This window comes from Lichenostomus cassidix, chromosome 25 (assembly GCF_008360975.1).
Source record: "Lichenostomus cassidix isolate B80296 chromosome 25, HeHo_3.0, whole genome shotgun sequence".
In the NCBI taxonomy this organism is placed as follows: domain Eukaryota; kingdom Metazoa; phylum Chordata; class Aves; order Passeriformes; family Meliphagidae; genus Lichenostomus; species Lichenostomus cassidix.
The window spans coordinates 2,910,836-2,930,614 of NC_139505.1; the positions used below are offsets into that span (position 1 = coordinate 2,910,836).

At 45.6% G+C, this 19,779-nt stretch overlaps 2 protein-coding genes across 2 annotated transcripts; both read left to right on the forward strand.

The window, feature by feature from the left end:
- The first annotated feature begins 1,059 nt into the window (after positions 1–1,059).
- On the forward strand, positions 1,060–8,507 carry LOC146427341 (uncharacterized). Its single transcript, XM_085082213.1, has 3 exons — positions 1,060–1,217; positions 2,873–8,446; positions 8,493–8,507. Exons 1-3 carry the CDS (start codon positions 1,077–1,079, stop codon positions 8,505–8,507), a joined length of 5,730 nt encoding a protein of 1,909 aa, XP_084938339.1. The 5' UTR covers positions 1,060–1,076.
- A 3,021-nt stretch (positions 8,508–11,528) lies between these two features.
- On the forward strand, positions 11,529–18,958 carry LOC146427342 (protein S100-A11-like). The gene is made up of 3 exons (XM_085082252.1): positions 11,529–11,641; positions 16,544–16,681; positions 18,642–18,958. Exons 1-3 carry the CDS (start codon positions 11,639–11,641, stop codon positions 18,792–18,794), a joined length of 294 nt encoding a protein of 97 aa, XP_084938378.1. The 5' UTR covers positions 11,529–11,638; the 3' UTR covers positions 18,795–18,958.
- The last annotated feature ends 821 nt before the right edge of the window (positions 18,959–19,779 follow it).

A 19,779-nucleotide genomic window follows, 5' to 3' on the forward strand; every position in this document is an offset into this window, starting at 1 on the left:
TTTCTCTGGGATTCACGGTGGGGAAGGAAGACTCATCCCATTGTTTTTTGGGAACACAAAGAGCTTTTCCCCCTCGGAATCGCTGGGTTGGGTTATCCACGTGGGAAGGAAATACGGAAAAAATTTAGGAATTCCTTCAGAAAAATCCACCAGTTTTCCACGGAAATCCCAGGATTTCCACACTGCTCGTGCATCCGGACACGTTCCGGAGCTGGAATCTCCCCAGGATCAGATCCAGGTGTGGATATTCCCAAAAAAAAACCCCACAAGGAGGGAAGGATGAGAATTCCGAGGTTTCCGGGCGCGGCTGTCGGGGTTTCTGCCGCAGATCTTATCTCGGGCTGGTCGAACCTCCTGCTGTCCCTGGGATCTCCGGGATGAATCCTGGAAATTCCCGGGGTGAGGCTGGAGGAGCCACGGAGGTTCTGCAAAGGTTGGGAGAACTTTTGGAGATCTGCTGGAGAGGAGGAGCTCCGTGGAGAGCTTGGAGAACTCACAGGTTTTCCTGAGGAATTCCTCATCCTGAGAACCCCAAACCCTTGGAATGTTTCCCCAACACTCCGGGGACACAGAGATCACCCAATCCTGGGAATTCTCCTCCCTTTTCCTGAAAAAATCCCTCTTCCAGAAAACCCCAAACCCTTGGAATGTGTTCCCAGAGCTCTGGGGACACAGAGATCACCCAATCCTGGGAATTCTCCACCCTCTTCCCAAATAAATCTCCCATCCCAAAAACCCCAAACCCTTGGAATGTTCCCAACACTCCAGGAACATGGAAATTGCCCAATCCCAGGAAATCTCCTCCCTTTTCCTGAAAAAAATCCCCATTCCAAAAACCCCAAAACCTTGGGATGTTCCCAACACTCCAGGAACATGGAGATCACCCAATCCTGGGAATTCTCCTCACTCTTCCCAAATAAATCTCCCATCCCAAAAACCCCAAAACCTTGGAATGTTCCCAACACTCCGGGAACACCGAGATCACCCAATCCCGGGAATTCTCCTCCCTCTTCCCGAGGAATTCCCATTCCCAAGGTTCTCCCGTCCCTCCCAGGCTCGCTCGGACCTGCAGGACGATGTCGCCGTTCCTGGACAGCATCTCCACCATCGTCAGCGTTTTCCAGCAGCACTGCGGCGCGAGGGATGGAGACAAACCCAGCCTGAGCCGCGCCAGCATGAGGGAGCTGATCCAGAGGGAGTTCGGAGAGGCGCTGGAGGTGAGGATGAGGGGAAGGGTGGGGATGTGGGAGTGGGAAAATCCCTTTGGATTGGGAAAAGTTCCAGAAAATCCCCTTGGGAATGGGATGGGATGGGAAAGTTCCAGAAAATTCCCTTTGAAACTGGATGGGAAAGTTCCAGAAAATCCCCTCGGGAATGGGATGGAATGGGATGGGATGGGAAAAGTTCCAGAAAATCCCATTGGGAATGGGATGGGGAAGGGTTGGGATGTGGGAATGGGAAAATCCCTGAGGGAATGGGATGGGAAAAGTTCCAGGAAATCCCCTCGGGAATGGGATAGGATGGGATAGGAAAAGTTCCAGAAAATCCCCTTGGGAATGGGATGAGGATGGGGAAAGTTCCAGAAAATCCCCTTGGGAATGGGATGAGGATGGGGAAAGTTCCAGAAAATCCCCTTGGGAATGGGATGGAATGGGATGGGGAAGTTCCAGAAAATCCCCTCCGGAATGGGATGGGGAAAGTTTCAGAAAATTCCTTCGGGAATGGAATGGGATGGGGAAAGTTCCAGAAAATCCCCTTCAAAATTGGATGGGAAAAGTTCCAGAAAATCCCCTTGGGAATGGGATGGGGAAGGGTTGGGATGTGGGAATGGGAAAATCCCTGCGGGAATGGGATGGGATGGGGAAAGTTCCAGAAAATACCCTTTGAAACTGGATGGGAAAGTTCCAGAAAATCCCCTTGGGAATGGGATGGAATGGGATGGGGAAGTTACAGAAAATCCCCTTCAAAATTGGATGGGGAAAGTTCCAGAAAATCCCCTCCGGAATGGGATGGGGAAAGTTTCAGAAAATTCCTTTGGGAATGGAATGGGATGGGGAAGTTACAGAAAATTCCCTTTGAAATTGGATGGGAAAGTTCCAGAAAATCCCCTTGGGAATGGAATGGGATGGGAAAAGTTCCAGAAAATCTCCTTGGGAATGGGATGGGATGGGATGAGGATGGGGAAAGTTCCAGAAAATCCCCTTGGGAATGGGATGGGGAAGGGTTGGGATGTGGGAATGGGAAAATCCCTGCGGGAATGGGATGGGAAAAGTTCCAGGAAATCCCCTTGGGAATGGGATAGGATGGGATAGGATGGGATAGGATGGGATGGGAAAAGTTCCAGAAAATCCCCTTGGGAATGGGATGAGGATGGGGAAAGTTCCAGAAAATCCCCTCGGGAATGGGATGGAATGGGATGGGGAAGTTACAGAAAATCCCCTTCAAAATTGGATGGGGAAAGTTCCAGAAAATCCCCTCCGGAATGGGATGGGGAAAGTTTCAGAAAATTCCTTCGGGAATGGAATGGGATGGGGAAGTTCCAGAAAATTCCCTTTGAAATTGGATGGGAAAGTTCCAGAAAATCCCCTTGGGAATGGGATGGGATGGGATGGTTACAGAAAATCCCCTTCAAAATTGGAAGAAGGAGCTGTGGGAGGGAGGAGTGGATTTTCCTTCTTGAGGAGGAAGGAATTTCATCCCAAACGGGAAAGAGCAGCTCAGGGAACAACCAGGACAACGCAGAATAAATCCCCAGAGAGATTTCCCGCTGAGCCCCAAACCGCGACGGAAAAAAGGAGAATTCCCAGGATTTTTCCTTCTCCCAAGGACCAGAAAACCAGAAATCCCCTTTTTTCCCATTTTTCCCCCGCAGAAACCACACGACCCGCAGACTTTGGAGAAAATCCTGCAGTTCCTGGAGTGGGACGGCGACGGCGACGTCGACTTCAACGAATTCCTCCTCCTGGTTTTCCGCGTGGCCAAATGCTGCTTCCGGTTCCTGCCGCGAGCTCCGTTCCTCCTGCAGAGAACGCAAATCCCCAGCGGCGCCAAATCCCTGCGGGAAGCGGAGGTCAGGGGCAGAGGGAGCCGCCGGAAGGTCCAGGAGGAGGAGGAAATCCGGGAAATCTCGGAGAGGAAGCGTCGGGAAGATCCGCGTCGGGAAGATCCGCGTCGGGAAGATCCGCGTCGGGAAGATCCGCATCGGGAAGAGGAGGTGTTGGGAGATGTGAGGGTTGGGGAGGAGGAAGTTGAGGAGGAAGCGAGGAGGGATCGGCGGGAACGGCGCGGGAGGAACGGCGCGGGAGAACGGGAGGAGGTGATCCAGCGGGAATTCCGGGAAAGGAAAAATCGGGAGATCACGGAAGCCAAGAGGCCTCACCAGTCGTTCCTGGAGGAACCGCTGGAGATCGAGCTCGGGGAAGGTGGGAGAGAAGAGCAGGAGGATCGGAGCTGCGGGAGGAGAACGGAGAGGGAGATCCGGGAGGAGAGGGAGAGAGAGGAGAGAGATGATCTGAGAAGAAGAGGGAGAAGGAGAGAGAGAAGAATTGATGAGGAGCTGGAGTTGGAGAGCTCTGAGCGCCGCAGGCGGGAAAGGGAGGAACGAGAAGCTGTGATCAACCAAAGAGAAGCACAGGAGAGACGAGAAATTCGTGAGGCTGAAGTCGATGGAAGGAGAGAACGAGAATTTGAGAGGAGAAGAGAAACCAGGGTGGAAGCAGAAGCTGATGTGAAAGTCAGGAGAGAGATCCGGGAAAGAGAACCTCGTGAGGAGCTGAGAAGGAGAGAGAGAAGAATTGATCAGGAAGAGGAACTGGAGATGGAGAGCTCTGAGCGCCGCAGGCGGGAAAGGGAGGAAGAAGTTGCTGCCAGGATCGACAGAGAGACACGGGAGAGACGAGAAATTCGTGAGGTTGAAGATGATAGAAGGAGAGAACAAGAAGTTGAAAGGAGAAGAGAAACCAGGGTGGAAGCAGAAGCTGATGTGAAAGTCAGGAGAGAAATCCGGGAAAGAGAACCTCGTGAGGAGCTGAGAAGGAGAGAACAAATCCGTGAGCGTGAGGAGGAAGAGAGGAGAATTTCCCGTGGCAGAGAGAGGGAAGAGGTTGTGAGGGACAGAAGAATCGACCAGGAACTGGAGAGCTCTGAGCGCCGCAGACGGGAAAGGGAAAGAGAAGAAGAAGTTGCTGCCAGGATCGACAGAGAGACAAGAGAGAGACGAGAAATCCGTGACATTGAAGGTGATGGAAGGAGAGAACGAGAATATGAAAGGAGAAGAGAAACCTCAGTGGCAGCAGAAGGTGATGTGAGAATCCAGAGAGAGATCAGGGAAAGGGAACCTCGTGAGGAACTGAGAAGGAGAGAAAAAATCCGTGAGCGTGAGGAGGAAGAGAGGAGGATTTCTCGGGAAAGAGGTCAGGAAGAGATCAGGAGGGAGAGGAGAATCGATGAGGAGCCAGAGCTGGAGAGCTCTGAGCGCCGCAGAAGGGAAAGGGAAAGGGAGGAAGGAGTTGCTGCCAGGACCGAAAGAGAAACACAAGAGAGACGAGAAATTCGTGAGGTTGAAGGTGATGGAAGGAGAGAACAAGAATATGAAAGAAGAAGAGAAACCAGGGTGGAAGCAGAAGGTGATGTGAGAATCCAGAGAGAGATCAGGGAAAGAGAACCTCGTGAGGAGCTGAGAAGGAGAGAACAAATCCGTGAGCGTGAGGAGGAAGAGAGGAGAATTTCCCGTGGCAGAGAGAGGGAAGAGTTTGCAAGGGACAGAAGAATTGATGAGCAGCTGGATAGCTCTGAGCGCCGCAGACGGGAAAGGGAAAGGGAGGAAGAAGTTGCTGCCAGGATCCAGAGAGAGACACGAGAGAGACGAGAAATTCGTGAGATTGAAGATGATGGAAGGAGAGAACGAGAATATGAAAGGAGAAGAGAAACCAGGGTGGAAGCAGCAGCAGAAGGTGATGTGAGAATCCAGAGAGAAATCCGGGAAAGAGAACCTCGTGAGGAGCTGAGAAGGAGAGAACAAATCCGTGAGCGTGAGGAGGAAGAGAGGAGAATTTCCCGTGGCAGAGAGAGGGAAGAGATCAGGAGAGAGAGGAGAATCGATGAGGAACAGGAGCTGGAGAGCTCTGAGCGCCGCAGACGGGAAAGGGAGGAAGAAGTTGCTGCCAGGATCCAGAGAGAGACACGAGAGAGACAAGAGCGAGAAATTCGTGAGGTTGACGATGATGGGAGGAGAGAACTAGAATATGAAAGGAGAACAGAAACCTCAGCAGCAGCAGAAGCTGATGTGAAAGTCAGGAGAGAGATCAGGGAAAGGGAACCTCGTGAGGAGCTGAGAAGGAGAGAACAAATCCGTGACTATGGAGAAGAAAGACAAATTTCCCGGGAAAGAGCCAGAGAAGAGGTTGTGAGGGACAGAAGAATCGACCAGGAACAGCAGAGCTCTGAGCGCCGCAGACGGGAAAGGGAGGAAGAAGTTGCTGCCAGGATTGAAAGAGAAACATGGGAGAGACGAGAAATCCGTGAGGTTGAAGGTGATACAAGGAGAGAGAGAGAATATGAAAGGAGAAGAGAAACCAGGGTGGAAGCAGAAGGTGATGTGAGAATCCAGAGAGAAATCCGGGAAAGGGAACCTCGAGAGGAGCTCAGAAGGAGAGAACAAATCCGTGAGCGTGAGGAGGAAGAGAGGAGAATTTCCCGTGGCAGAGAGAGGGAAGAGATCAGGAGAGCGAGAATTGATCGAGAACAGGAGCTGGAGAGCTCTGAGCGCCGCAGACGGGAAAGGGAAAGAGAAGAAGAAGTTGCTGCCAGGATCCAGAGAGAGACACGGGAGAGACGAGAAATTCGTGAGATTGAAGATGATGGAAGGAGAGAACGAGAATATGAAAGGAGAAGAGAAACCAGAGTGGCAGCAGCAGCAGAAGCTGATGTGAGAATCCAGAGAGAGATCCGGGAAAGGGAACCTCGTGAGGAGCTGAGAAGGAGAGAACAAATCCGTGAGCATGAGGAGGAAGAGAGGAGAATTTCCCGGGAAAGAGCAAGAGAAGAGGTCAGGAGGGAGAGGAGAATCGATGAGGAACAGGAGCTGCAGAGCTCTGGGCGCAGCAGACGGGAAAGGGAAGAACGAGAAGCTGTGATCAACCAAAGAGAAGCACAGGAGAGACGAGAAATTCGTGAGGCTGAAGTTGATGCAAGAAGAGAACGAGAATATGAAAGAGCACGAGAGAGGAGAGCAGCAGAAGAAGCTGATGTGAAAGTCAGGAGAGAAATTCGGGAAAGAGAACCTCATGAGGAGCTGAGAAGGAGAGAACAAATCCGTGAGCGTGAGGAGGAAGAGAGGAGAATTTCCCGGGAAAGAGGTCAGGAAGAGATCAGGAGGGAGAGGAGAATCGATGAGGAGCAGGAGAGCTCTGAGCGCCGCAGAAGGGAAAGGGAGGAAGAAGTTGCTGCCAGGATCCAGAGAGAGACACGAGAGAGACGAGAGCGAGAAATTCGTGAGGTTGACGATGATGGGAGGAGAGAACTAGAATATGAAAGGAGAAGAGAAACCTCAGCAGCAGCAGAAGCTGATGTGAAAGTCAGGAGAGAGATCAGGGAAAGGGAACCTCGTGAGGAGCTGAGAAGGAGAGAACAAATCCGTGACTATGGAGAAGAAAGACAAATTTCCCGGGAAAGAGCCAGAGAAGAGGTTGTGAGGGACAGAAGAATCGATCAGGAGCTGGAGAGCTCTGAGCGCCGCAGACGGGAAAGGGAGGAAGGAGTTGCTGCCAGGATTGACAGAGAAACACGGGAGAGACGAGAAATTCGTGAGGTTGAAGATGATACAAGGAGAGAGAGAGAATATGAAAGGAGAAGAGAAACCTCAGTGGCAGCAGAAGCTGATGTGAGAATCCAGAGAGAGATCCGGGAAAGGGAACCTCATGAGGAACGGAGAAGGAGAGAACAAATCCGTGAGCGTGAGGAGGAAGAGAGGAGAATTTCCCGTGGCAGAGAGAGGGAAGAGGTCAGGAGAGAGAGGAGAATCGATGAGGAGCTGGAGCTGGAGAGCTCTGAGCGCCGCAGACGGGAAAGGGAGGAAGAAGTTGCTGCCAGGATTGAAAGAGAAACACGGGAGAGACGAGAAATCCGTGAGGTTGAAGGTGATACAAGGAGAGAGAGAGAATATGAAAGGAGAAGAGAAACCAGGGTGGAAGCAGAAGGTGATGTGAGAATCCAGAGAGAGATCAGGGAAAGGGAACCTCGTGAGGAACTGAGAAGGAGAGAACAAATCCGTGAGCGTGAGGAGGAAGAGAGGAGGATTTCCCGGGAAAGAGGTCAGGAAGAGATCAGGAGGGAGAGGAGAATCGACCAGGAGCTGGAGAGCTCTGAGCGCCGCAGAAGGGAAAGGGAGGAAGAAGTTGCTGCCAGAATTGAAAGAGAAACACGGGAGAGACGAGAAATTCGTGATGCTGAAGTTGATGGAAGGAGAGAACGAGAATTTGAAAGGAGAAGAGAAATCCAGGTGGAAGCAGAAGCTGATGTTAAGGTCCGGAGAGAGATCAGGGAAAGGGAACCTCGTGAGGAACTCAGAAGGAGAGAACAAATCCGTGAGCGTGAGGAGGAAGAGAGGAGAATTTCCCGTGACAGAGAGAGGGAAGAGATCAGGAGGGAGAGGAGATTCGATGAGGAACAGGACCTGCAGAGCTCTGAGCGCCGCAGACGCGAAAGGCGCGGGCAGCAAGGAGTGACCATCGCTGACCAGAGGCAGGAGATCCACCTGGAGGTCCTGGATGAAGAAGACGAAGAAGAAGAGGAAGAAGAGGAGCAGCAATTCCACTACCAAACCCTCCACCACGGCGATCTTTGCCCGCCAGGACAGGATTTGGCCGTCAGCGATTTACGGGTTGGTTATCCCAACGCCGACCCCGAAATCCAGCCGGAGCTCCACACCCTCCCCGACCCCCAAACCATCTCCTACCTGGTCCACGTCCTTCACAACCAGGACAATCCCGGTGCCACCACCTACCAGATCGTGTGTCACCAGCCCGGCCGGCCCGGCGCGCCCAGGAGCTGCTCGGTGACACCGCTGGGACAATCCCGGGGAAAATCGGGAATTCCGGAGGGAAAATCCGGGAGTGAGGTGAGGAGGGATGGAGTTGTGGAGGAGTTGGAGAGTTCCGAGGGGATCCGGAGGAGCCGGGAGGTGCTGGAGGGTGAATCCAGGAGGGTGCTGAGGGAGGAGGAGGATGGGGAGGTGAAGGTTGTGGGGAATCCTCGGGAATCTTCTCGGGAAGTTCGGGAAACTCGGGAAGTTCAGGAAGGTCGGGAATTATCTCGGGAAGCTCAGAAATCTCGGGAATCTGCTCAGGAATCATCTCGGGAATCTCGGGAAGTTCGGGAAGCTCAGAAATCTCGGGAATCTGCTCAGGAATCATCTCAGAAATCTCGGGAATCCCGTGAAGCTCGGGAAGTTCGGGAATCGCGGAAATCTCGGGAATCTCGGGAACTTCGTGAAGTTCGCGAAGCTCTGAAATCTGCTCAGGAATCACCTCGGGAATCTCGGGAATCTCGGGAAGTTCGTGAAGATCGTGAAGCTCTGAAATCTCGGGAATCTGCTCAGGAATCATCTCAGAAATCTCGGGAATCTCGGGAATCATCTCAGGAATCTCAGGAATCCCGTGAAGCTTGGGAAGTTCAGGAATCGTGGGAATCGCGGAAATCTCGAGAATCCCGTGAAGCTCAGAAATCTCGGGAATCATCTCAGGAATCATCTCAGGAATCTCGGGAATCTCAGAAATCTCGGGAAGCACCCCGCGATCCCCGCGGAGAGGAAATCACCTCCATCCCGGACGACGAGGGAGATCCCAATCCCGACAAATCCTCCCGGGAGGATTCCGGCGCGAGGGTTTCCCGGGATGAATCCAAGACATCCTAAAGGGAGTTTTCCTCCCCCTGGAGATCCTCCAGCTCCTTTTTTGGGGTTTCCAGGGATTTTTTGGGGTTTTTTTCTGGGATAAATCCTCAGTGGGATGTGGAGTTTTCACCTCCCTGATGGGTTTTTCCTGATATTTAATCAATTTTCCTGCTCTGTTTGGGGTCTTTGGGTCCCTCTGGCCTCGTTTGTAGCCTGGCTGTGAAAATCCAAAAAATTGTTGATTTTGGGGTTTGGAAATTTGGGAAAAAATCCCTTTTGGGGTCTGAAAGTCCTCAAAAATAATACCTTTTGGGGTCTGAAATTACGCAATGCTGGGGAAATGAAATTCTCATTTTTGGGCCTGAAAATCCTCAGAAAAAATCACTTTTGGGGTTTGAAAGTCCTCAAAAAAAATCACTTCTGGGGTTGGAAAATACTAAAAAAAAATCACTTTTGTGGTCTGAAAATCCTCAAGGCTAGGGAAATAAAATTCTCATTTGGGCCTGAAAATACTAAAAAGAAAAAAAAATCTCTTTTGGGGTCTGAAAGTCCTCAAGGCTGGGGAAATAAAGTTCTCATTTTGGGGCTTGAAAATCCTCAGAAAAAATCACTTTTGGGGTCTGAAAGTCCTCAAGGTTGGGGAAAAAAACCCCTTTTTTGTGGCCTGAAAATCCTTGAAAAAGAAATCAATTTTGGGGTCTGAAAGTCCTTTTAAAAGAATTTTGGTTTGGGGCTGAAAATCCTTAAAAAAAAAAACCACAAAAAAAAACAACATTAAAAAAAATCCCTTTTCAGGTCTGAAAGTCCTTGAAAAAAAATCGCTTTTGGGGTCTGGAAATCCTCAAAACTTGGGAAAAAAAAATTCCACATTTTCATCCCTGACTGCAGCAGAATTCCAGGTTTGGAGCAGCCGAGGGTCCTGCTGGTGGCGGGAGAGGAAATTTCCTCCTTTTTTTCCTTTTCCTTTTTCCTTTTTCCCTCTCTGTATCGCATGGAAAATGGGAATAAAAGGTTGATTCCTGCACTGCCTCCTGAGTCTCTGGTTTTTCCCAAAATATTTGGGTTTTTCCCCGTTTTTCCTGCTCTAATCCCAGCTGGAATTCCCAGAGTTGTCCATGGGAATTTTCCCAAATTCCAGAATTCATCCCGACCTGTGTTTCTGTTCCACATGGAGATTTTGGGGATTTTTTCCCCAAAAAATCACAATTTTTTTTCCATCTATCCAAATATCCAAATGGGATATTCCAGAGGAGAAATCTGGGATAAAAAGGGAATAACTGTAAATCCTAAAAGAGTGGATATTCCAAAGGATAAACCAGGAATAATTGTAAATCCCAAACCTGGGAATTATCCTTTATCCCAAAGGAGAAAACTGGGATAAAAAGGGAATATCTGTAAATCCCAAAAGGAGAAAACTGGGATAAAATGGGAATAAATGTAAATCCCAAAAGGATAAAACTGGGATAAAATGGGAATAAACTGTAAATCCCAAAAACGAGGATATCCCAAAAGATAAAATGGGAATAACTGTAAATCCCAAATCCAGAAATATCCCAAAGGAGAAAACCAGGATCAAATGGGAATAAATATAAATCCGAAATCTCAAAACAGGGATATTCCAAAGAATAAAACCAGGATAAACCTGGAATAACTGTAAATCCCAAAATCTGGGATATCCCAGAGGAGAAAACAGGAATAACTGTAAATCCCAAACCTGGAAAGAGTAAAAAGAACCAAAGAATAAAACCGGGAATAACTGTAAATCCCCAAAACGCGAATATCCCAAAGGAGAAAACCAGGATAAACCAGGAATAACTGTCAATCCCAAAATAATAAAACCGGGAAAAAACGGGAATAACTGTCAATCCCGAGCCGGATCCCATTCCAGCGGCTCGGGTTTAATAATCCCAGCGGCTCGGGATGAAATTCCCGAGGCTCGGGATGAAATTCCAGCGGCTCGGGCTGAATCCCAGCTGCTCGGGACGGAATTCCAGATGCTCCGGTGCCATTCCAGCGGCTCGGGCTGAATAATTCCAGATGTTCCGGTGCCATTCCAGCGGCCCGGGACGGAATTCCCGAGGCTCGGGCTGAATAATTCCAGCGGCTCGGGCTGAAATTCCCGAGGCTCGGGCTGGAATTCCAGCGGCTCGGACTGAATCCCAGCTGCTCGGGATGGAATTCCAGATGTTCCGGTGCCACTCCAGCGGCTCGGGCTGAGTTCCAGCGGCTCGGGCTGAATAATTCCAGATGTTCTGATGCCATTCCAGCGGCTCGGGCTGAATAATTCCAGATGTTCCTGTGCCACTCCAGTGGCTCGGGCTGAATCCCAGCTGCTCGGGACGGAATTCCCGAGGCTCGGGACGGAATTCCAGCTGCTCGGGACGGAATTCCAGCTGCTCGGGCTGAATCCTAGCTGCTCGGGACGGAATTCCAGCGGCTCGGGCTGGAATAATTCCAGCGGCTCGGGCTGAAATCCCAGCTGCTCGGGACGGAATTCCCGAGGCTCGGGACGGAATTCCAGCGGCTCGGGCTGAATAATTCCAGATGTTCCGGTGCGATTCCAGCGGCCCGGGCTGGAATAATCCCAGCTGCCCGGGCTGGGAGAGGCGCGGCTCTCTCGGCACGACCCGCCCCGAGCTGCCGGTGACTCAGCCGGGCGCGGCTCGGGAGGTTTGGGGTTTGCAGAACTTCCTGATCCTCCAAATCCAACTGTTCCCTGGCCGGAGAGGAAAGCGGAGCTGAGCAGTCATGGTGAGAGTTTGGGGATGGGCTGGGAGTGGGGTCGGGGGGGTTTGGAGGGGAAAAATGGGGTTTGGAGGGGAAAAAATGGGGTTTGGAGGGGAAAAAATGGGGTTTGGAGGGGAAAAAAAGGGGTTTTTCTGTGAAAAACAGGGCGTTTCCTGGAAAAAACTGGGGTTTTAGTGGAAAAAATGGGGCGTTTCCTGGAAAAAACTGGGGTTTTGCTGTAAAAAGTGGGGTTTTATTGTACAAAAATAGGGATTTTGCTGTGAAAAACTGAGATTTTACTGTAAAAAATAGGGGTGTTACTGTAAAAAACGGGGTTTGACTGTAAAATAAAGGGCGTTTCCTGTAAAAAATGGGGGTTTAGTGGAAAAAATGGGGCGTTTCCTGGAAAAAACCGGGGGGTTCCTGGAAAAAACTGAGGTTTTCCTACAAAAAACTGAGGGTTTAGGGGAAAAAAAGGGGGTTTAGGGGAAAAACTAGGGCGTTTCCTGTAAAAAACTGGAATTTTCCTGTGAAAAACTGGAATTTTCCCACGAAAAACTGGAATTTTCCCACAAAAAACTGGGATTTTCCTACGAAAAACTGGGATTTTCCTACAAAAAAATGGAATTTTCCTACAAAAAACTGGGGTTTTAGTGGAAAAAATGGGGTTTTTCTGTGAAAAACAGGGCGTTTCCTGTAAAAAATTGGGGTTTTAGTGGAAAAAATGGGGCGTTTCCTGTAAAAAACTGGGGTTTTCCTACAAAAAATTGAGGTTTTCCTACAAAAAACTGGGGGGTTAGGGGAAAAAACAGGGCGTTTCCTGGAAAAAACTGGGGTTTCACTGTAAAAACTGGGATTTTCCTGTGAAAAACTGGAATTTTCCTACGAAAAACTGGGGTTTTCCCACGAAAAACTGGAATTTTCCTACGAAAAACTGGGATTTTCCTACAAAAAAATGGGATTTTCCTACGAAAAACTGGAATTTTCCTACGAAAAACTGGGGTTTTAGTGGAAAAAATGGGGTTTTTCTGTGAAAAACAGGGCGTTTCCTGTAAAAAATGGGGGGTTTACTGTGAAAAAATGGGGTTTTATTGTAAAAAACTTGGGGTTTTAGTGGAAAAAATGGGGTTTTACTGGGAATATAAAGGGGGTTTCCTGCAAAAAAACTGGGATTTTCCCACAAAAAACTGAGGTTTTAGTGGAAAAAATGGGGTTTTTCTGTGAAAAACAGGGCGTTTCCTGTAAAAAATGGGGTGGTTACTGCAAAAAAATGGGGTTTTATTTTAAAAAAACTGGGGTTTTAGTGGAAAAAATGGGGTTTTACTGGGAATATAAAGGGGGTTTCCTGCAAAAAACCTGGGATTTTCCTAAAAAAACTGGGGTTTTACTGGAAAAAATGGGATTTTACTGTAAAAAAATGGGGTTTTGCTGTGAAAAACTGGGATTTTACTGTGAAAAACTGGGATATTCCTACAAAAAACTGGGGTTTTAGTGGAAAAAATGGGGTTTTCCTGTGAAAAACAGGGCGTTTCCTGTAAAAAATAGGGATTTTACTGTAAAAAAATAGGGGGTTTAGTGGAAAAAAACTTGGATTTTACTGTGAAAACTGGGGTTTTCCTAAAAAAATAGGGGTTTTCCTAGAAAAAACTGGGGGTTTACTGCAAAAAAAGGGATTTTACTGTAAAAAAATGGGGTTTTCCTGGAAAAGATAGGGATTTTCCTGTAAAAAACTGGGATTTAAAAAAAAAAAAAAAGGGGTTTTCCTAGAAAAACTGGGATTTTACTGTAAAAAAATAGGGGGTTTCCTGCAAAAAATTGGAATTTTCAAAAAAAAAAAAAAAAATAGGGGCTTTCCTAGAAAAAAAAATGGGATTTTACTATTAAAAAAAATGGGATTTTCCTATTAAAAACCCCAAAAGTGGAGCAGGGAGAGGAGAGGGAAAAGTGCCAAGGGGAGGATTTGGGGGAAAGGGAAAGGGGAAGGGAAAAGAGGGAAAATGTGGGAAAAGTGATTCCAGAGGGGAGGGAGGGAGAAAATGGGGATTTTTCCTGTAAAAAATGGGGATTTTCCTGTTATAAATATGGATTTTCCTATAAAAATGGGAATTTCCTATTAAAAAATGGAGTTTTTCCTATAAAAAATGGGGATTTTCCTATTAAAAATATGGAGTTTCCTATAAAAATAGTGATTTTCCTATAAAAAATGGGGATTTTTCTATAAAAACCGAGGATTTTCCTATTAAAAATATGGAGTTTCCTATAAAAATAGTGATTTTCCTATAAAAAATGGGGATTTTTCTATTAAAAAAGGAGATTTTCCCATAAGAAATAGGGATTTTCCTATAAGAAATAGGGATTTTTCCTATAAGAAAAATGGGGATTTTTCCTATAAAAAATGGGGATTTTCCTATAAAAAAATATGGATTTTCCTATTAAAAATGGGGTTTTTCCTATTAAAAATGGGGATTTTCCTATAAAAAACCCCAAAATTGGAGCGGGGAGAGGGAAGGAAGGATTTGGGAATTTCCCAGGAAAGAATTTCTGCTTTTCCCGGATTTTCCGGGATTTTGGGATCGGCCGAACAGAACTCTGGGAATTCCCGGGAAGTTCTGGAATGTTCGAAATTATCCGAAAAAAAAGGGAATTAAAGGTGGGAGGGAGGGGAGATCCCAAAATCCCGGAAATTATCCCAAAATTCCCACGAAGTTCGCCCAAAATTACCCAAAAATTCCCCCAAAATTAGCCCAAAATTCGCCCAAAATTCATCTAAATTCACCCAAAATTCACCAAAAGTCACATAAAATTCGCCAAAATTCGATCAAAATGCACCAAAATTCACCCAAAATTCACCGAAATTAACCAAAATTCACCCAAAATTAATCTAAATTCACCCAAAAGTCACCAGAAATTCGCCAAAATTCGCTCAAAATTCACCAAAATTCACCGAAATTAACCAAAATTTGCCCAAAATTCACCAAAATTCGCCAAAATTCCCCCTAAATTCACCAAAAGTCACCAAATGTCACCAAAAATTCACCAAAATTCACCAAAATTAGCCCCAAATTCACTAAAATTTCCCCAAAATTCGATCGAAATTCACCAAAATTCCCCCAAAATTCACCAAAATTCGACCAAAATTCACCAAAATTCCCCCAAAAATTCCCCAAAATTAACCGAAATTCCCTGAAATTCACTAAAATTCGCTCCAAATTAGCCCAAAATTCACCCAAAATTCGGCCAAAATTAGCCCCAAATTCACCAAAATTCACTGAAATTCACCAAAATAAAACAGAAATTCCCTGAAATTCCCCAAAATTCCCATTTTTTCCCCCAAATTCTCACCTTCTCTGTCAATCCCGACGGGAGAAGCAGCAGGAAGTTGGGAAAGCAAATGGAATTTTCCATTCTTGGCTCAGCTTTTCCAGGCAGGGTGGAGAAAATGGGGAAAAATTGGGGAAAATTGGGGAAATTAGGGGAAAAATGAGGGGGAAATGAGGGAGAAATGGGGGAAAACAGGGATTTTCTCCCAAAAATATGGGATTTTCTCCCAAAAAAAATGGGATTTTTCTCCTAAAAATGTGATTTTCTCCCCAAAAAATGGGATTTTGTCCTAAAAAATATGATTTTCTCCCAAAGAAAGGGGGTTTTCCCCCCAAAAAATTGATTTTGTCCAAAAAAAAAGTGATTTTCTCCCAAAAAACGGGATTTTTCTCCTAAAAAATGTGATTTTCTCCCAAAAAAATGTGATTTTTCTCCCAAAAAACGGGATTTTCTCCTTAAAAAATGGGATTTTCTCCTAAAAAAATGGGATTTTTCTCCTTAAAAATGGGATTTTTCTCCCAAAAAATGGGGTTTTCTCCCAAAAAATATGGGATTTTCTCCCAAAAAAATGGGATTTTCTCCCAAAGAAAGGCGGTTTTCTCTGAAAAAAAACTTGATTTTCTTCCCAAAAATCTGATTTTTCTCCCAAAAAAGGGGTTTTCTCCAAAAAAAATGTTGTTTTCTCCCAAAAACCGGGGTTTTCTCCCCAAAAAGTGATTTTCTCCCCAAAAAAAGTGATTTTCTCCCAAAAAATGGGGTTTTCTCCCCGAAAAATGTGATTTTCTCCCAAAAAATGTGATTTTTCTCCCCCAAAAAGGTTTTTTTCTCCCCCAAGCGGCCGGCCTCGCCCATCCCCGCAGGGGATTTTCCGTTCGCCTCTCCCTGCTCCTGGCGGGAACGAAATCCCTGGAAAAATGCGGCAGGACAGGTTCCCAAAAAAACTAGATTGCTCAAAAAAAACCGGAATTGCAACCTGGAACAGCCGCAGCGGGGAGAGGAGGAGCCTGGAGATTTCCCTGAGCCCAAAAATCGGGATTTTACCCAAAAAAATGAGATTTTCTCACAAAAAAATGGGGATTTCCCCCCAAAAAATCAGCATTGCTCCAGAAAAAAACGGGATTGTTCCCAAAAAAAACCAGGATTGTTCCCAAAAACCAGGATTGTTCCCAAAAAAATAAGATTTTCTCCCCAAAAACCGAGATTTCCTCCCAGTGAACTGAGGTTTCCTCCCCAAAACATGAGATTTTCTCTGAAAAAATGAGACTTTCTCCCCAAAAACCAGGATCACTCCCACAAGATTGAGATTTTCTCCACAAAAGCTGAGATTTTCTCCCCAAAAAATTGGGATAACTCCCCAAAACCCGAGCTTTTCTCCCAAAAATCCCAAATTTTCTCCCCAAAAACTATTTTCTCCCCAAAAAACTCAGATTTTCTCCCCAAAACCTGAGATTTTCTCCCCAAAAAACCAAGAAAACTCAAAAAAACCCCATGATAACTCCCAAAAAAATGAGATTTTCTCCCCAAAACCCGACATTTTCTCCCCAAAAAACAAGGATAACTCCCCAAATCCCAAGATTTTCTCCCAAAATCCCGAATTTCCTGCAGCCCACGGAGACAGAGCGCTGCATCGAGTCCCTCCTGGCGGTTTTCCAGCGCTATGCTGGGAAGGAAGGAGATTCCTCTTCTCTGTCCAAGAGGGAATTCCTGGCGTTCATGAACACCGAGCTGGCGGCTTTCACCAAGGTGGGAATTATTGGGAATTGTTGGGGAATTGTCTGGGAATTATTGGGAATTATATGAAAATTATTTGGTTATTATATGAGAATTATCTGAGAATTATTTGGGAATTATTGGGGAAATATTTGGTTATTATAGGAGAATTATATGAGAATTATTTGGGAATTATTGGGGAATTGTTGGGGAATTATTGGGGAATTACTGAGGAATTACATGAGAATTATTTGGTTATTTGAGAATTATTTGGGAATTATTGGGGAATTATTTGAGAATTATCTGGGAATTATGTGGGAATTGTTTGGGAATTATTTGGGTATTATTTGGGAATTATTTGCAGATTATTTAGGAATTATTGGGGGAATATTGGGGAATTATTAGGGAATTCCTGGAGTTCATGAACACCGAGCTGGCGGCTTTCACCAAGGTGGGAATTATTGAGGAATTATTGGGAATTATCTGGGAATTATTTGAGAATTATCTGGGAATTATTGGGGATTTATTTGAGAATTATTGGGGAATTTTTGGGGAATTATTTGAGAATTATTTGGTTATTATATGAGAATTATATGAAAATTATCCCGGAATTATTGGGGAATTTTTTGGGAATTATTGGGCAATTATGCAGGAATTATTTGGTTATTATAGGAGAATTATTTGGGAATTATTGGGGAATTATTCATTTATTATTTGGGAATTAATTATTGGGGAATTATTGGGGAACTATGGGGGAATTCCATCAGAATTCCCATTTTCCCCTCAGAATTCCCTCACAATTCCCATTTTCCCCTCAGAATTCCCTCACAATTCCCATTTTCCCCTCAGAATTCCCTCACAATTCCCATTTTCCCCTCAGAATTCCCTCAGAATTCCCTCAAAATTCCCATTTTCCCCTCAGAATTCCCTCAGAATTCCCATTTTTCCCTCAGAATTCCCTCAGAATTCCCATTTTCCCCTCAGAATTCCCTCAAAATTCCCATTTTTCCCTCAGAATTCCCTCAAAATTCCATCAGAATACCTATTTCCCCTCAAAATTCTCTCAGAATTCCCATTTTCCCCCCAGAATTCCCTCAGAATTCCCATTTTCCCCTCAGAATTCCCTCACAATTCCCACAAACTTCCCTCAGAATTCCCATTTTCCCCTCAGAATTCCCATTTTCCCCTCAGAATTCCCTGAAAATTCCCATTTTCCCCTCAGAATTCCCTGAAAATTCCCATTTTTCCCTCAGAATTCCCTGAAAATTCCCTCAGAATTCCCTCAGAATTCCCATTTTCCCCTCGGAATTCCCATTTTCCCCTCGGAATTCCCACAAACTTCCCTCAGAATTCCCTGAAAATTCCCATTTTTCCCTCAGAATTCCCTTGGAATTCCATCAGAATACCCATTTTTCCCTGAAAATTCCCTCAGAATTCCCATTTCCCCTCAAAATCCCCTCAGAATTCCCATTTTCCCCTCAGACTTCCCTCAGATTCCCCATTTTTCCCTTGGAATTCCCTCAAAATCCCCATTTCCCCCCAGAATTCCCATTTTTTCCCCTCAGAATTCCCCCAGAATTCCCATTTTTTCCCCTCAAAATTCTCTCAGAATTCCCATTTTCCCCTCAGAATTCCCATTTTCCCCTCAGAATTCTCTCAAAATTCCCATTTTTCCCTCAAAATTCCCATTTTCCCCTCAGAATTCCCTCAGAACTCCCTCAGAATTCTCTCAGAATTCCCATTTCTCCCTCAGAATTCTCTCAGAAATCCCATTTTTCCCTCAAAATTCCCTTGGAATTCCCTCAGAATTCCCATTTTCCCCTCAGAATTCCCTCAGAATTCTCTCAGAAATCCCATTTTTCCCTCAAAATTCCCTCAGAATCCCCTCAAAATTCCCATTTTTCCCTCAAATCCCCCCAGAATCCCCATTTTCCCCCTCAGAATTCCCATTTTCCCCTCAGAATTCCCCCAAAATCCCATTTTTTCCCCGCAGAACCAGCAGGACCCGGCGGTGGTGGACAGGATGATGAAGAAACTCGACCTCAACAGCGACGGCAAACTGGATTTCCAGGAGTTCCTCAACCTCATCGGGGGAATTGCCGTCGCCTGCCACAACAGCCTGGTGCTCAAAGCCCCAAACCCCTAGGAATTCCGGGATCCCCACGGAATTTGGAGCCTCTGGAATGTTCCACAGGGAGCGGGAGGGATGGGATGGTGAAATTCCCATTTTTTCCCTGTTTTTTCCTCTTTTTTTCCCATTTTATTCCCTTTTTCCCCCATTTTTTTCAATTTTTTTCCCATTTTTTTCAATTTTTCCCCATTTTTAAAAAATTTTTTATCATTTTTTTCAAGTTTTTTACCATTTTCCCATTTTTTTCCATTTTTTCCAATTTTTTTCAATTTTTCCCCCATTTTTTTCAATTTTTTTCCCATTTTTTCAATTTTTTTCCCATTTTTCCACATTTTTAAAATTTTTTTCCCATTTTTTCCACATTTTAAAAATTTTTTTCCCATTTTTTCCACATTTTTAGTGGATGAAATAAAAGGTTTGATGGAATGGTGAAATTCCCAGTTTTTCCCATTTTTTCCCCATTTTTTTCAATTTTTTCCCCATTTTTTTCAATTTTTTTCCCCATTTTTTTCAATGTTTTCCCATTTTTTTTCAGTTTTTTTCCCTTTTTCCCCCCCCGTATTTTCCTGGTTTTTTGGATTAAATAAAAGGTTTGATGGAATGGTGAAATTCTGGGTTTTTTCCTTTTTTCCCCATTTTTCCCCCATTTTTACCATTCTTTTCACATTTTTAGTGGATGAAATAAAAGGTTTGACGGAACGGCAAAACTCCCATTTTTTTCCCCATTTTTTTCAAATTTTTTCCCATTTTTTTCAATTTTTTTCCCATTTTTTCCCTCCTTTTTTCACATTTTTATGGATGAAATAAAAGGTTTGATGGAACAGCAAAATTCCTGTTTTTTCCCATTTTTTCCCCATTTTTTTCCCTTTTTTCCCTATTTTTTTCAATTTTTTTCCCATTTTTATCCTGTTTTTGCCCCAGTTTTATATGGATGAAATCAAAGGTTTGATGGAATGGTGAAATTCTCGTTATTTTTCCCGTTTTTCCCCATTTTTTCCTG

What these genes read in the sequence shown, in the direction of transcription:
- LOC146427341 (XM_085082213.1), top strand. Translation starts at nt 1,077, where the DNA reads ATGTCGCCGTTCCTGGACAGCATCTCCACCATCGTCAGCGTTTTCCAG. An exon ending in AGTTCGGAGAGGCGCTGGAG is followed by an intron (nt 1,218 to 2,872) that starts GTGAGGATGAGG and finishes TTTCCCCCGCAG; the next exon opens with AAACCACACGACCCGCAGAC.
- LOC146427342 (XM_085082252.1), top strand. An exon ending in AGCTGGCGGCTTTCACCAAG is followed by an intron (nt 16,682 to 18,641) that starts GTGGGAATTATT and finishes TTTTCCCCGCAG; the next exon opens with AACCAGCAGGACCCGGCGGT.